Consider the following 17,517-nt stretch of genomic DNA (forward strand, 5'->3'; position numbering starts at 1 on the left):
TTTGAATTTGAAATAAAAAAAAAAAAATTACATAGGCATTCTATTTTTGTTGCAGACTAAGTACTCTGGTGACTCTCTAGAGCCAATATTTAATATACTGTTAAATTGTTTCAAACATTGCATATAAAAATTTAAAATGAGTTGAATTTAGTGTTTATAGAGCAGATGTATGTGAAGATATTTTGCATATTAAATATGTGAATGTGCTTTTGGTATGTATAATGAAGGGAGTTCCATTATCTTTTCATTTCATTTTTTCCATGAACTTGTCCCTTATATTTGGTATTATTTCTCTCAAATACATTTGTTTGATTTGAAATGTAATTGTTTTCTGGCATTATTATTAAATAGTTTTATTTTGTAGTTTGCATGCTTGGAGTTTATCTTAACTCTTATGCTGAAACGTGTTTACATAGTTAGTAGAACTACTGTCCCTCATCTCTTCAAAGTGTTCGTTTGTTATATTTTTTATTGTATGTTTTTGATGTGTTGCAGTTTATTTTCTGGGAACATACGTTGCCCTAACAACTACAAGGCAGTTGTTTGAGATGGCTTAAAAACTGTTGTTGTTGTTGTTGTTGTTAAGTGCCTTTGAGTCAACTCCGACCCATAGCAACCCTCTTTAGGGTTTCCAAGGGGCAGCTGGTGAGCTTGAACCACTGACCTTGCAGTTGAAACAACTTTGCAGTCTGACACATTAGCCCACAGCACCACACCAGGACTCCCAACGGTCACTCTGAGCTTTGCTCAAGGTGGTGGTCGTGGTTATGTGCTGTGGAGTCGGTTCTGACTCATAGAGACCCTGTACAGGGTTTCTGAGGCTTTAAATCTCTTTTATTTTTTTAGTTTTATTTTTTATTGTGAATTGAGAGACCCTGTACAGGGTTTCTGAGGCTTTAAATCTCTTTTATTTTTTTAGTTTTATTTTTTATTGTGAATTGAGAGACAGGGCAGATCATCAGTTTTACATTCATCAAATCATACACCTTGTTTCATTACAATGATTATAATACCATCAGATAGCAATATTACTATCTCTCTATTCACTTTTGCTCTTTTTTTTTTTTTAAACACTCAGGCATGTATAATAATTTACACCACCAAAGGGCACATTCTGCAAGTCTGCCTCCTGGCTGCCAGCTCTTGGTCCCTTTCTTCCCACGAGTCTAGAGTCCTCAGCCGCTCCGTCTCTTCATGTCCCCAACTCTACCTCCATTTCTGGTGTCGCTGCTTCTCTGGATAAGGTCTCTCATTTCACTTGTGCTCTTCTCCTTTGAGGTCTTAGGATCCTTTGCTTCTGACTGTAAGAGTAACTACTCCCCTGTTTTTGTTACAAAACTTCTACCTTTACAACTGTGACAGTTGCAATTATTCATAATAACTTTTATTCACTATTGAGTCATAAGCATCTTATTTATCCCCATCTCTTTTAACCAGACCCATCTAGACAAGATGAAAACTATTCAGTGGGACTCTTTCTTCCCCTACACACTCTTAAACTAAACTCCCTCTTGAAACCTTGTAAGCTAGTCACTTTGTGCTTTTATCGCTCCCTCATTTTATGTAGCCAGTATCTAAATTGCCCGTCCCTCTCTACCCTGTGTACAGAGCGGATAGCATTGATACTTGATGTGAAGACTCTTTCCCTCTCTGTTGGTATTTAGGGTTACTACCTCCATGAGTATAGGTCAAGTTCATCAAATTGTAGCAATTTACCCTCGTTTTCTTTATCAAAAATTGTTGGTTTTTTATCTTCCTCTAATCAAGTTCTGATTATCAAGCCATTGAGGCTAGGTCAAAAGGGTATTATCTGAAAGTTTGGGTCTTCTTGCGCATCTCCCTTCACTTCATATTAGCTGGATGCTTGACGCTCAGCTCTAGCCCTCTGTGGCTATGTCCTGGTCCATGGGCTCAGGTGTCCCCAGGTCTCACCACACTTTGGACCAACCAGCCCTTCCTCTTCTCTCTCTTATCTCCAAGTCAGTGGGAGTCTATGGACCATGGTTGAACTCAGTCCATTTCTTCATTGCTGCCTTTCCCCCTCTTCCACTCATGAGTAGACTAATGTGGTCACCAGCAAGCTTACGTGCCTGCTCATGTGTTCCCTTTGAGTTTCAGTCTTAAAGTATGGCCGAGGCTGTAAAACTTGTGGGAGCAGAAAGCCTCATCTTTCTCCCACGTAATAGCTGATAGTTTCAAACTGCTGACCCTGAGACTATCAGCCCAATTTGTAACCACTACGTTACCAGAACTCCTAGTAAAAACTGTACTGCCATAAAATGTCTACCTTGAGTATTAGCTACCTACAAATGTCCCTTTAAAAATTGCATTATTATGAACTTTAAGTTTGGCAATAGCATAAATTTTTGATATGATCACTTTAAAAAGTAATCCATTGTTCATAAACACTACCCTTTCAGATACCATTTCCCTCTAAGTGAGATATCTGATTGAAACATCTGAGATTCCATCTGATACTAAATCCTAACTTCCTTTAAAAAACATTTTATTACTATTATTTTGGAAATTTCAAAAATTTGATGGACTGTAAAGAAACAAACTGAAATCTTACCACATTTCATTATGTCTGCCATAGCCTATTTTTAAGCATGATGTTGATCATGCTTCCAAAATTAAAAATTTGAAAGATACCTTGTATTACAGTTTTGTCGTTGTTGTTGTTGAGTGCTGTCAAATTGGTTCCGACCCATAGCAACCCTGTATAGGGTTTCTGAAGAGCAGCTGGTTAACTTGAACCGCCAACCTTGCAGTTCAAACAGCTTTGCAGTCTGGCACATTAACCCACAGTGCCACACCAGTACTCCGTATTACAGCTTAGCTCTCTACTGTTATATATGAGTATTCCATAAGTGTAATTTGATAATTCCAGCTTGAATAATTGAGTGACTGCTTGAGAAGTATGTTAATAGTGGGGATACAGCAGCAGGTTATAGAAGGAGATGAACAGTTTGTGATTTGAGGAGCACACGTTCATTGTGTGCTTAGAAAAGGGGTTCTGGTCTTAATGATGTGGAGATGGTCACTGTTGAGATGGTGTCTGAAGTCTTCACAATAGATGGGTTTGCTAAAGAAGATGGGCTGCATCCTTTTCCAGTGTTGGTTGTTTAATAATATGCCTTGTCATTCATTATCATCAGAGTATGTATCAAGCTTTCCTTTCCTTTCTTTCTCTTTAGACATTAGATGGGCAAACATGTGTGTAGTTTTATTTTTGCATTTCAGAACAGTCCCCTAATGCATTTTGTAACTGTGCTTATTAAAACAAAGCTTATGTATGTGCTGGACTGCAAGGTTGGTTTGAACCTAAATGTCAGCATTTCAAGCTCACCAGCTCATTGGAAGCCCAATGCAGGGTCGCTATGAGTCAGAACTTTCTCAACAGCACTTAATAACAACCACAATTAAACAATAATGTTTGAATGAAACTCACCAGCTGCATTATGTATGATATAACATTGTGGAATTTTTTCACCCTTAAAATGTATCTATATTTTATTTCACCGATGTTGAAGGATGAAACTCTTTAGTAGCTCTGTGAGCATGAATACCTTTTTCTTTTTACTTTGTGTTATTGGAATTTCTTATGTTTGTGAATGAAAAAGATACACCATTTGTGAACATTAAACTATGAATGACACCGAAAATTCCTAATTTAGAAAAAAGGACAAATGAACTTTTGTTTTTATTTATTTTGATGACTATGTTACTGATTTTTGCCTGTGATTTAGAACAGATAAAAATCCTGCTCTTTCTATTCACTTCAGAAGTCAGTGTTGCCGTTTATTTAGCCCTTTCCCGAAGATTTCTGCACTCATTGATGTGCACCATGTCAAAAAAGCAGTTTTGGCATCATCCAGGGACTCAAATCATGTTCCTTTTAAATGTTCTTTGAGTTTGGGCAACATCAGGGATGTAGGTTGGATGTGGTTAATGTTTCCCATTGAAATTGCCCTTGCTACCCTTGAAGAATCAACAGGTGTATTGTCATGATGGAAAAAAAAAAGACTTGTTGTAATTTTCGTGTCCATTTTCTCATTGTTTCTGTTTTCAATTTTCTAGACACTTCTTCATAATAAACTCCTGTGATCATCCTTTGTCTTTTGAGTAAAATCTATCAAAATTTCCATTTAGGAATGAATCCCCAAAGCAGTCATCATAACCGTTTGAACTGACCTCTCTGCCTTGAATGTAACTGGTCTAGCAGAGTCCCTTTGATGCCTTGGATTTGGTTGGATCTATCTTTTAAGCCACCCTAAAGAAACAGATTTTGGCTGAAAGCAAAGAATACCAGGACGATGTTTACTTGTGCTTTTTTGATTATGTAAAGGCTTTTGACTAAGCTATGGGTAACATTGTGAGAAATGGGTGTTGTGGAACACTTAATTGTGTTCATAAGGAATCTGTACATAGACTAAGAATTAGTCATTTGGACAGATCAAGGTGATACTGAATGGCATAATCAGAAAAGATGTGTGTCAGGGTTGTATTCTTTTACCTAACTTTTTCAATCTGTACACTGAGCAAATGATATGAGGAGCTGAATTATATGAAGAACATGGCATCAGGACTGGAGAAAGACTCATTAACAACCCGTGAAGTGTAAATGATACAACCTTACCTCCTGGAAGCAAGAAGACTTAAAATACTGATGGAGATTGCATCTCACTGTAAAAAAAAAAAAAAAAAAAAAATCTTGCCACTAGGCCAATAAATAACACCATGATAAATTGAAGTTATCAATGATTTCATTTTGCTTGAATCCACAGTCAACACTCATGGAAGCAGCATACAAGAAATCAAAAGACATACTGCACTAAGGAAATTTCTGCACAAGACCTCTTTAAAGTGTTTTTAAGAGCAAAGATATCTGTTTGAGGACTAAAGTAGCCTGTCCAAAGCCATGATATTTTCAGTAACCTCATATGCAAGTTGGACAGTGAATAAGGAAGACCCTAGAAGAACTGACACATTTGAGTTATAGTGTTGGAGAAGAATGTTAAAATTACAATGGACTTTCAGAAGAACAAATAAATAAATCTGTTTTGGAAGAAGGACAGCCAGAATGCTCTTTAGAAGCTGGGATGGCGAGACTTTATCTCTCGTATTTGGGACATCTTATCGGGAGTGTCCAGTCCTTGGAGAAGTATACCATGCTTGGTACAGTGGAGGGTTAGCAGAACAAAAGGAAGAGCCCCCCCACTCCAACAAGATGGATGGGCACAGTAACAATTGATTTTGTATCCTCTATGAGGCAGAATTGACTCAGCGACCTTAACAACACCAACAACATTGAAACAGAATTTGCCTACAGACATCCACTGATCCCAGAAACGGGTTTCAACATGTTTTGTTTGGAATAAACACATGCATATATGAACCTGAAACCTAGTAGCAATGCTTTTTTACTTAACCTTGTAGAAATACTCACCCGAAAACAAAACAAACTATTAAAATCAACTTAGTCCTTTCTCTACAAATTTTTTGCTCTTTTTCTTATAATCTTGTTTGGGTTTGTTTCAATTTTGGAACAAATGCTTCATAAAAATATTAACAGCTATTTTCAGGAATCTTCTGGAGGGGCACAGAGACACAATTATCATGACTCTTGTCATGCAACTTTGGTGGAAATGCTTCGCTGTTAAGCGTACAGAACTGATTATTAACTGTCTTTAAAAATAACTTTGAGAAAGACATGTAGAAATATAATATGCTGTGCAATTTTGTTCTCTGTTAGAAAGCTGAAGATGAGGATATTGTTCTCACACCTGATGGCACCAGGGAATTTCTGACGTTTGAAGTTCCACTTAATGATTCAGGATCAGCTGGTCTTGGTGTCAGTGTCAAAGGGAACCGGTCCAAAGAGAACCATGCCGACCTGGGAATCTTTGTCAAGTCCATTATTAACGGAGGAGCAGCATCTAAAGTAAGCAAATGGAAACTTTCTCAACTGTGTGTCTGCTAAAAAAGCAACTTTCCTCTCAGTTATATCTATTTTGGAAATATATGCATTTATCAAATGTGTTCTGGTTTCGTCTCAATTCTCCTTAATCAAATCACTAGAAGAAGCAGTGATGCGCCATTTTGAGATGGACTTCATAACTTCATCTCTTCATTTTTTTGTTTTTTAATCTCATGGAAACTTCAACTCATGGTCATTTTAATTAAATGGAGATAATTTATGCAAAGGCTTAGCCTAGGTCCTGGCACAAAGTGGGCACACAGTAACAATTCATCTTTCCCCTTCTTCTCTCCCAGTGGGTCCTTTATCCCATGTCACAGGCTAGATAGAATTTCCTGGCTCTTTGGTTAGGGGGCACTTTTTTGAAATTGTCTAAGAGCCTTGAGCTTTTCCAAGCTTTGGACTGTAACTAACCTCCATGGGGGTCTCTGGAAGGGAAAAAGTAATCACTTTGTGTCCTTTGAATTAGTATGCTATTTTGGTAAACAGATTATGATAATGAGTTGATTTACAAATGTATAAGTGATTGAAAGAGACACAGGCTACAGTGTTATTATGCCAGTGTTCAATTGGGCATAATCCATTTGGATGAAATGTTTTCTGTTTTGTTTTGTTTTGTTTCTTTTCTTATTTATATTTTAATTAAAGGGAAAGCAGCTTGTTTTGTAGCAAAGGATTTCATAGCACTTATTTTTACCTGTTTCTCCAGGATGGAAGGCTGCGGGTGAATGATCAACTAATTGCAGTAAATGGAGAGTCCCTGTTGGGCAAGACAAATCCAGATGCTATGGAAACTCTAAGAAGGTCTATGTCTACTGAAGGGAACAAGCGAGGAATGATCCAGCTTATAGTAGCCAGGAGAATAAGCAAGTGCAATGAGGTAAAACTTTCCTAAAAAAAAATCAATAAACAAAAGGCATTAACATCTGAAATTTTAATTAGACTATTATGCTGGGATAATATTGGACAATGAACGAACTTCCTGGGATTTGACCTGAAAACACTAATTTATTACTATATAAGTGAATTGTGATTTGTTTTCTTAATTTTGCATTCAAAATACTTCTCAATGTATGCTCATGTTATCTTATGTTATTGTTGTTATTATGTGTTGTCCAATTGTTTCCTACTCATAGTAACCCTGTATAGTTTCCAAGGTGTGGCTAGTGAGTGTGAACTGCCAACCTTGCAGTTCAAATGGACCTTGCAGTTCAGCACATTAACCCACTGCGTCACACCAGGACTCCAACATTGTCTATAGTCAACCTAATAAATGGTGGTGGGATCTTAAAGGCACATTTAGCCATCCTCTCTTCTTGAAAATAGTATCACACCTTTCTTCTGAAAGCTAACAGCTCTCTTCTAAACAGCCACATTGGACTTTGCAAGTTGCTTTTGAGTCACCACAGAATCATGATGTCATGTGTCAGGGCAGAACTGTGCTCCAAGAGTTTTCAGTGAGTGATTTTTTGATAGTAGGCCTTTCTTTGGGTGAACTTGGGACACCAGTCTTGTATTCAGGAGGTGACCATTCAGGGGAGAAACAGTAAAACAGCAGCTTACTCATTCATTCATTTTTCTGATGAATCTTCTCCTGAATGGTATGCCCCTAACAAAACTCTTAACTGAGTCTAGATTTCTTACAGTTTAGTGTTCTCTTGTGACACCTTAAGAATTGAAGTTTCCCCTCAGTCCCCTGGAGCCCCATATGAGATAAAGGGGTTTTTTTATCCTTGAGTGCTTGCTTTTCGGTGATATGTTGTTGTTGTTGTGATGGGCCGTGGAGTCGGTTCCGACTCATAGCGACCCTGTGCAGGGTTTCTGAGGCTGTAAATCTTTACGGGAGCAGAAAGCCTCATCTTACTCCACGGAACAGCTGGTAGTTTCAAACTGCTGACCATGAGGTTCGCAGCCCGATTCGTAACCATTACGCTATATATAGCACTTAAACCTTGGTCACTCCAAATGTATGCTGTTGAATGAACGGAGGAATGACTGGGAAGCACAGTTACAGCCTCTCCTGAACAGTATGAGCATCTGTTTTACCAATTAAGGAGAAGAATACTTTCCTGTAGAGTGGGACATTTGAAGGGTAACAAGAAATCATGCTGTTACTTGCTGATTCCTGCAACACCGTGTTCTATAGAATAAAACATTGCTTGGCCTTGTGCCATCTTCATGAGTTAAGTGTTCAGCTGCCCACTGAAAGGCTGGAAGTTTGAACCCATCAACTCCTCAGCAGAAGGATGAGGATGCTTAAGACCACTGCAGTGACCACTGTGGATTTGGAGTACCTTCTAAGCCAGGGGGCTCGTCTTCCAGCAATATATTGGACATTGTTCTGTTTTGACCCATTGGGCTGTCGTTGGCTGATGTTTGACATTAGATTTACAGGCCTTCCTTTTGGAAACCTGTAACTTGCGGGCATGTGAAATATTGTTGGCATAGTTTATTGTATCACAGTAACACACAAACCACCCTTGTGTGTCAAACTGATCAATGGGTGATAGAAAAAGAAATGATAAAGATTTGATCATTACAATTGTTGTTTTAGAGTATTGTCAAGTTACTTCCAACTCATAGTGACTCCACGTGAGAGAGTAGAACTGATCCATTGGCCAGGCCACTCTCCTTCAGAGCCACTGGGTAGATCTTCACTTAAACTTTGTGCTGCCAGGGCTCCTTATTTAGTATTGGATCCTGAAAACGATTAGATTTCATAAATCTATTTTGCATGAAGGAGCCCTGGAAAGACAATGAGTTAAGTGTTCAGCTGCCCACTGAAAGGCTGGAAGTTTGAACCCATCAGCTCCTCAGCAGAAGGATGAGGCAGCTTACTTCCATAATGATTTAACATCTCTGAAACCCTATAGAGCATTTTTACTCTGTCCAGTAGGATCACTTCTGGTTGGGGTTGATTCAATAGCGGGGTGGGAGGGGTGGTGGAATTAAGCATTAAATTTGGTTTGTACTTTTTTTTTTTTTCATGATCTAAATAGCACTGGAGCCCTGTGTGTGGTGCTGTGGGTTAATGCACTCAACTGTAAAGTCATTTGAACTTCAAGGCTGGTGATTCAAGTTCACCAGCCTCTCCTCGGAAACCCTATGCAGGGTTGCTATGGTTCAGAACTGACTCTACAGCACATAACAATAAGTAGTAACCTGTTTGGGTTGTGGTATCTGTACCCATAATATAATCATATTTTGCAAATAAAAATTTACTCTTCAACTCCATGAGTAATCAATATCATGACCAATGTTTGAAAGGTTACTGACCATACATTAATTTACACCAATATTGTTTAAAACTTTTGTATGCCACACACTGAATGAATAGTTAAATCAGTTTTGGCCCAAAAACAGGAGAATAATATAATCTTAACTTAAACCTCAGAATCAGAAACAGTGACATTAAAAATATTTACTTTTATAAGATAAATATAAAAGCTAATCTCTCAGAGTAGACCTTTGGACTAGTTTTCTTTTTATGTGTTTTAACTGTGTATTGTGACTTGGGTGAAAGTTTACAGACAAGATCTTCAGCTTTACATGCAACAAATTAAAAGCTTTGTTCCATCTCAATGATTACAATTCCCCCAGCTCCAACTGTTATCATGCTTCCTCCCTGTGGTTCCCCATTTACATCTTATATTTCAGAAATGAACAAAGCAAAAGTAGTTGTTGTGCACTTACAAAACAAAAGATTATATATATATATATATCTATATATATATATATATATATGAGAGAGAGAGAGCGCTCTGGTAGCGTAGTGGTTACGAATCGGGCTGCGAACCGCAAGACCAGCAGTTCGAAACTACCAGCCACTCCGTAGGAGAAAGATGAGGCGGTCTGCTCCCGTAAAGATTTACAGCCTCGGAAACCCTGTGTAGGGTCGCTATGAGTCGGAACTGACTCCACTGCACACATGCCTTTCCATGCTCTGCCTTTCCATGCCACTGCCTCTGTCCCCATCTCTGCTGTCATTGCTCTTCTATATAGGGATCTCAGACTCGTCTCATTCTCTTCCTACTTGATGGTCCTAGGATCATCTATTCCTGAAATGAAAGATTAACTACATCCTCCTCCCCTTTAGTTACACATCTTCTACAATTACAGTAGTGTTTATCACAATTAATTCTGCTAACTCACAACTGTGGCTTAAAATCTTATCACTGTCATCCCCCACCCCTGTTACCAGATTCATCTGGAAAAGAGAGAAACTATTCAGTTTGGATTCTACCTTACTCCCCTCATTTTGAAACTAAGCACACTCATGACAACTTGTAAGCCAGCCATTTCATGCCTTTATAACCCACTCCCATTTTTGATAGTATCTAAGTTTCTTATCCCTAGTAACCCAGTACATTGAGGAAACAAGTTTCTTCCTTGATATGAAGAATTCTTCCATTCCTGTTAGAATTTTGAGTCACTGAATTCATAAACAAAAGTCTTTATTTCATTGAATTTTTGCAATTTGTAGTTGTTCATGACATCAGACATCTTTATGTTTTTTGGGTTGAGTTCTGATCAACTAACCATCCAAGCTAAATCTAATGGGTACTAGTTACAAGCTTAGGAGTTCACGCACACCTCCTTGCACTTCAGACCAGCTGACTGCTTTACTCTCAGCCCTAGCCCCCAGGGACTAGGGCTCATGGGCTCAGGAGTTCACACATCTTAAACTTCAGACCAGCCAGTCCTTCCTCTTCTCTCTCTCTTCTCAAGGTCAGTGGGAGCCAATGGAACAAGGTCAGACTCAGCACATGTCTTCATTTGCTGCATTTCCCCCACTTCCACTCAAAACTAGACCCAGGTGGTCACCAGTGAGCATACTAGACTGCTCACAGGTTCCCTTTAAGTTTCTGGACTGGTTTTCTTTAACAGTAGTTTTTAAACAATAGTTTATATTGGTTGCTAAATCATTAACTGATCTCTCTTGTGCAAGTGAACAATTCTCAACAGTTAAGCTTACAAGACACTTTGTTCTGTATTATGTGTTTTTCAGTTGGACAAGTAAATCATCTCATGACATTCATTCCATAGGTGGTTATTGTGCATCTACTAGTTTTGAGAAAATGTGCTAAGTCCTAGGAATACAATGGCCAAGTCAACCAGTGAAGTCCTTTCTGTCATAGAATTTGTTTGCTACTTGGCAAGATATCATCTTAATCTCTAAGAAGAAACCTTTGAAACCCCTTCTCAGAGTTTTCCTTAAAAGAAAAGTCTGAAAATTTATAACTGAACATAAAATGTATGAAATGTTTGAAAGGTCAGCATACTGCATCCAGGTTTACTTTAGTCTGATTCAGATTATGCCTTTTTGTTCCCCAAACAGTAGCAAAGCAAAGTTCTGCCAGCCTGAAACTGTTTTGATAAAAGCACGGATTTTATTCCCCATTGTACTGTAGAAGATGTGAAATTGGAATATCACTGAAACAACTCTATGTCACTCATTCACGTCTGTATATGAATGTATGTTGAATAAAGATGATGTAAGGAAGAGAACAGCTGCAGCAGACAGTAATAGATTTTAATATTCAATATTCCTTATGGTGTCATTTTCATACGTTGCTGGTTATTACTATTTTTTAGGACAGAGTAAGCTTATAAAGCAATTATATCCAAAAAAATCTTATCACGAGTGCTGTGCTTTCTTTGTAATACTAGTGAGAAGCCTTTTGTACTGACAGGGTTTAACTGAAGAATTATATGAAGACAGAAGCTCAATTCAGCTTCCCAGAAGGCATAAGACATGATTTTGCTGCTGTTGTACTTGTATATTACCCCTGGAAGAACTTCTCCCTGCATCACTGGGAGAGTATGTGTAAATTTATGTTACAGTAAATATTGATACAAGCATCTTGTTGTCATGCATGAACCTCAAGCCAAAGTAATGTGCTTTCTTTCTCCCCTTCTGGGTCTATTAGTCAGACGTGCATTCTAGTCTTTGGCAGTATCACAAAACCCTAGTTTTCCTTATCCCATCTTAAATCAAAGGACTTCACGCTTAATTTTAAGCTAGAGAAGATGGGCATTTGCTAAAGAAAACAAAGAAACCGAAAAAGACTTTTGTAATTTTCTCACCCTGCCTTCCTCTTCTCTTACACGTGGTAAGTGCAGAGCAGTACATTAGTATGTTTTGTTTAAAATGAAATATTGACATTTCATACCAGGTAACGTCTTAGAACCTTGATTTGTACTAAGATGTGTCCTTATATAGCATATTTGAGATGTTTTCTAGAAGGTATGTCTGTTTTGCTTGACCTTTCATGAGTTATTAAGTCCCACCTCATTCTGGAAGCATTTTGTTACCCACTCTGTTGTTCATTTACTAGGCTCTGCTTGCCCTCTCTCCCTCCTGCATTTCCTTTAGATTTTTTTTGTGATAAAGTACCTGTGAGTACAAAATTGCCATTTAACCGTTTTTAAGTATATAATTCATTGACATTAATTGCATTCACCATGTTGTGCAACTACATTTTTTTAATCACTCCAGACAGAAACTCTATACCCATAAAGTATTTGCTCCCCATTCTCCCTTCTTCCCAGCTATTGGTAATCGATAATCTACTCTATGTCTCTGTTCATTTGTCTGTACAGATCCATATGGGAAGAATCATACCAAAAGCAAAACCATACTTAGCGCCATTGATTTGTTTTTGAGTTTTACTGACCCAATCAGATACACTAGAACTGCTTGGTAGGATTTCTGAGGCTATAAATCTTCAAAGAAGCAGCCAGTCTCCACTTTTTCCCTTGGACTACCTAGTGAGTTTGAACTTCCAACCTTTTGGTTATGAGCCCAGTGCTTAAAATAGAGTGGCACCCTTCAGTCATATAATATGTGTTCCTTTTTTGTCTGACTTATGTCATTGAGCATGCTTTGAAGGCTCGTCTTCATTTTATCATGTATCAGGACTAATTTATCTCTGTGGCTATATAATATTCCTTTAAGGAGCTCTGGTAGCATAGTGGTTACGAGTTGGGCTGCTAACCTCATGGTCAGCAGTTCAAGACTACCAGCAGTTCCGTGGGAGAAAGATGAGGCTTTTTGCTCCTGTAAAGATTTATAGCCTCGGAAAACCTGTACAGGGTCACTATAGGTCGGAACCAACTTGATGGCACTTAACAACAACATTCCTTTGTACGAGGGGTTTCAATATTCCTTTGTTAGATGGACTTTTTTTTTTTTTTTAAGTTTTTATTGTGAATTGAGTGATAGTTTACATGGGGTAACATCAGTTTTACACTCATCGTTTCATTCCAATGATTATAATCTCCTCCATGCATCATCATTCAACAGTATTTGCTTCTTTTCCTCCTGGGACTTTGGTGGGGGAGGGCGGGATGCACACAGAAGCACTCAGTAATGTATAATCATTTAAACAACCAAAGGACACATTCTGCAAGCCTGCCTCCTGGTCACCAGCATCTGGCTGCCAGCACACAGCCTTTTTCTTTCCATGAGTGTAGAGTCCTCAGCTGCTCTATTTCTCCATGCCTTCATCTCTTTCTCTATCTCTGGTGTTGCGCTTCTCTGGAGAGCACCACATTCTTCTCGTGCTCTTCTCCCTTGATGACCCTAGGGTTCTCTATTCCTCAAATGTAAAATTAACTACTCCCTGTTTTTGTTACAAAATTTCTACGTTTACTGTTGTGGCAGTCACAATCAGTCTTGATAACAGTTACTCACTATCGAATCATAAGAATCTTATCCCCATCTCTTTTTACCAGACCCATCTAGACAAGATGAAATCTATTCAGTGGGGTTTCTACCTTCCCCCACACACTCTGAAACTAAACTCCCTCTTGAAAACTTGTAAGCCAGTCACTTTGTGCCTTTATAGCCTCTTCCATTTTAAGTAGCCAATGTCTAAGTTGCCCGTCCCTATCAGCCCTGTATACAGAGGGGATAGGATTGATCATGGATGTGAAGACTCCTTTCATCTCAGTTTGTATTTTGAGCTACTACATCCACAAGTATAGGTCAAATTCATCAAATTATAGTAATTTACATTTGTTTCCTTTATCAAAACTTTTTTTTTTTTTAATTTTTGGGTGTTCTTGTGCATCTCCCCTCATTTCACATCAGCTGGACACTTCGCTCTCAGTTTCAGCCTTCCGTGCCTATGTCCTTGTCCATGGGCTCAGGAGTCCCCAGGTCTCTTGACACATGGGACCAACCAACCCCTCCTCATCTCTCTCTCATCTCTTGGTCACAGGAGTCTATGGAACGTTTTCAAACTCAGCTCACATCTTCATTGCTGCCTTTCTCCTGCTTCCACTCACTAGTAGACCAGTGTGGTTGCAGGCAAGCTTACATGCCTGCTATTGTGTTCCCTTTGAGTTTCAATTTGGAAGGGGGTTTGTCCTGAAAGGACTTGATTGCTTTCCTAGATGGCTCCCCAGTGAACAACTTGCTTGTTCTTCTAGTAGCCAATCAGACTGCCATTTTTGTTTTGGAGTTTTCCTGCTAGTCTTCCTTTCAAGAAGCATCTTCTGTTCCTCTGCCTGTTCCAGACTGGTCTGCTTCTCCTTTCCAGTGGGAGTGTCCCACCTCAGAAGGTTCTGGATGGGGCTCAGCATTCCACCTAAGGTCCTTATAGACTACAAAGGCTCCGCAGGAAGCCTATTTAACTGGGCAAGTTTTAGAACTGCTTTTAGGTATTCCAGTCAGTTATAGGCCGAAGACAGGTTTACAGGCTTTCTATAGTCATGTTTCCAGATATTCCTTTCTATCCCACTCAAGTGACTATTTTACAGTAGTAGGCAAAGGAAACCAATATTCATAAGACAGTTATGTATCTTAACATTATTTCCCCTCTTTTACTCGTTCAGTATATGCCTTGATCCCTGTATCACAGAGCCTTGTTGTTCCAAGGTTGAGCATGCATCACTATTTACCTCTGTCCCATTTAGCCCATGCAGACCTACTTCAGTGTTCCCCTATCTAGCTTGTTCTTCCATCCCCCTCCCTTTTCATGTGTACTGCCATCCTCAACACCTGAATTATGATGTGTGTGTCCCCTACCCTATGCTCTATTGCCCCCTCTCTCAACCATCCTGGTAACCAACAATTTTTTTTTTTTCCTTTTAGTATGGGTATATTTTTTAAGCTTTTACAATAATGGTCTTATGCAGTATTTGTCCTTTTGTGACTGACTAATGTCACTCAGCATAATGTCCATGAACTTTATGAAACCCCTTGGTACTTATATTTGTTGTTGTTGTTAAGTACCGTCGAGTTGAGTCTGACCCATAGCGATGCTGTGCAGGCTTTACAAGGTGCAGCTGGTAAGCTTGAACCACCAACCTTGCAGTTCAAATGGCTTTGCAGTCTGGTGCATTAACCCATTTAACTCTTTAAGGCATTGCAGTTTTGCACAGTGGCTGTAGTGTTTTACCTTCCAACAGCAGTATATAATGGATCCTTTTTCTTTCTTTTTGTTGTTGTTGTTTTCATTGTTGGTCTTTCTTCAGGTTCTTCCTGAACTGTATCTTCTAAAGCCGCACATGTTCCCTGGACTGTTTGTACTCACCACTCTACCTGTTTTCTGATAAACCCCCTAACATTGTTTCCAACTTAGAGCTCTAGTCTAGTACCAGATTCCTCTGACTGCCCATGGAAATATTCAGTGCTCTATATCCCAGACACTGAATTCTCGAGGTGCTCGAAAGTGTATTCACGATTTAGTTTTCCAAAACGAGTTCTCCAGCATGCCCTCCTCGTTCCTTCCATTGTAGTAGCCAAATGTCCAGGGTTTCCCTTAACTTGTCAGATGTTTTTACTGTGCCCGTGGAATGTACCTCTAGCATATCTCTCTCTACTCAACCCACTTCTCCCCATCCCTTCTGCCCTGCCCTAAATCAATCCGTCATCATGTGCCCAGGTTTTCTGCATCAGTGCCCTGATTTTTTGATTATTGATTATTTTTGATTATTGAGACTTTCTCCTTCAGTCCGTTCTCTACATGACACTATGAGAGTTGCTGCTATACAACAAATCTGATCTTGTCATTCCCTCCTGAAGTCTCTGCAGGAGCCTCCCACCTCTCCAGGATCGATGCTGGTATCTAGAACACCAAGCAGCTGTACCCTCTCTCTCTTCTCCCTGCTCCCACTATCCTGTATTCCTTGTGGTTTCTGGGATGCATGCTGCTCTCTCCACCATGAACCCTCGCTGCCCGTAGACTCAGCCCAAAGACTTATGCAGCCTTTAGATTTGTCTCTCTGGTGTATTTCCATTGCCTGTGTATTTATCTGTTTCAATAGTCATCATGTTGTTCTCTTTGCCAATTTGCTTGCTTGCTTGCTTGCCTTGGTCCTTAAATTCTGAGACAATTAGGTCCTTTCTATCATATTCTTTTTCAGTCCTTGGATCTAGCCCAGGGCCTGGCATGTCAACATTGAATTATAAGTGAAGCAATGATGTACAGCGCATCAGTTTTAGAAGAAAAGGAGAGCTTAGTTACTAGGAGAGACCAAAGTTCTAAAATAACCATGAGACAAGATTGTAAAAGGATTTTTTTTTTCTGCTGTGAAATCACATTTCCTTTGTTTTCCTTTTCTTAAATCTAATATTTTTCTTCACTACTTTTGAAAACATTTTTATAAGCAATAATTATTTCTTTTCTTTGCGGGGAAAAACACAAAAACTGGAAAAGAAGAGATTTCTCCTTGCTTTGTGCTCCTGGTAAATAATTTACATGTTTCTTGAGACACACAAAAAAAGTCAAGTCCTAACATTCTTTGTCATTGTTCTGCTTTGATAATACACAGAAAGAATGTTTTCTACAAGAAGCAGAAAATAAGTTATGAGGACAGAGTTTTAAGACTTTAAGGGAGAGTGGGGGGGAATGGGAGAAAACCGTGGCATTGTTCCTCAAATGTGAAAAATAAACTGTGTGTGAGAATTATGCTGATTTAAAATATCTTAAAGGAATGAATCGTTTCAAAACTTGCTGTAATCTGACAGAGCTTCCAGTCATTTAATGATATCTGTTGGATGTAATTGTATATAAAGCTGTGCCTCCGTACCAATAGATAATATTAGTAGGTGAGCTTTGTCTTAGACCTCATTTTGAGGGATTTGGTTATCAAGGACTACTTTAGAATGAATTCCCTCTGTAGGTGTAATCCTCTTAGAATTAGACAGTGATATTAGAATAGGAAGGGTGTCAGATATCATTTATGATTTTCTTCATTGTATATATTAAGAAGTAAATACACAGGGGTCAAATGATTTACTAATGGTTGCAAGGCCAAGGTGGTGGTAAAGTAATTTAGAAGCTACTTGTCCCTTCCTCTTATGCATGCAGTGGGCCTAATTGACTGTGAAGTTGGTGTTCAGACAGTTTTTATCCTGGTTGCTGTGGTGGTGGTGTACAATGGAAGCTTGGGCTTTAGAATCAGCAAAGTCTGACATTGCCACGTACCAACCCATCACTCAGGGAGCTGCCCTTACCTTTCTGACTCTTGCAGTCTTCCACCTGGGGAAGAAAATGAAATGAAATGGGGTCTGTATGGAAACAGAA

The 17,517-nt window shown here is 38.9% G+C and overlaps 1 protein-coding gene across 11 annotated transcripts in view; it reads left to right on the plus strand.

Moving 5' to 3' along the window:
- PARD3 (par-3 family cell polarity regulator) overlaps positions 1–17,517 on the plus strand; it is an 888,439-nt gene that overhangs the window by 526,073 nt on the left and 344,849 nt on the right. For all 11 annotated transcript variants that reach the window (XM_006871245.1, XM_006871243.1, XM_006871244.1 and 8 more), the window contains 2 exons: positions 5,756–5,944; positions 6,690–6,860. In XM_006871245.1, the coding sequence (XP_006871307.1) occupies positions 5,756–5,944; positions 6,690–6,860 (360 nt within the window). The remainder of the gene's footprint in view (positions 1–5,755; positions 5,945–6,689; positions 6,861–17,517) is intronic.

The sequence above is a fragment of the Chrysochloris asiatica genome, unplaced genomic scaffold (assembly GCF_000296735.1).
Source record: "Chrysochloris asiatica unplaced genomic scaffold, ChrAsi1.0 scaffold00164, whole genome shotgun sequence".
In the NCBI taxonomy this organism is placed as follows: domain Eukaryota; kingdom Metazoa; phylum Chordata; class Mammalia; order Afrosoricida; family Chrysochloridae; genus Chrysochloris; species Chrysochloris asiatica.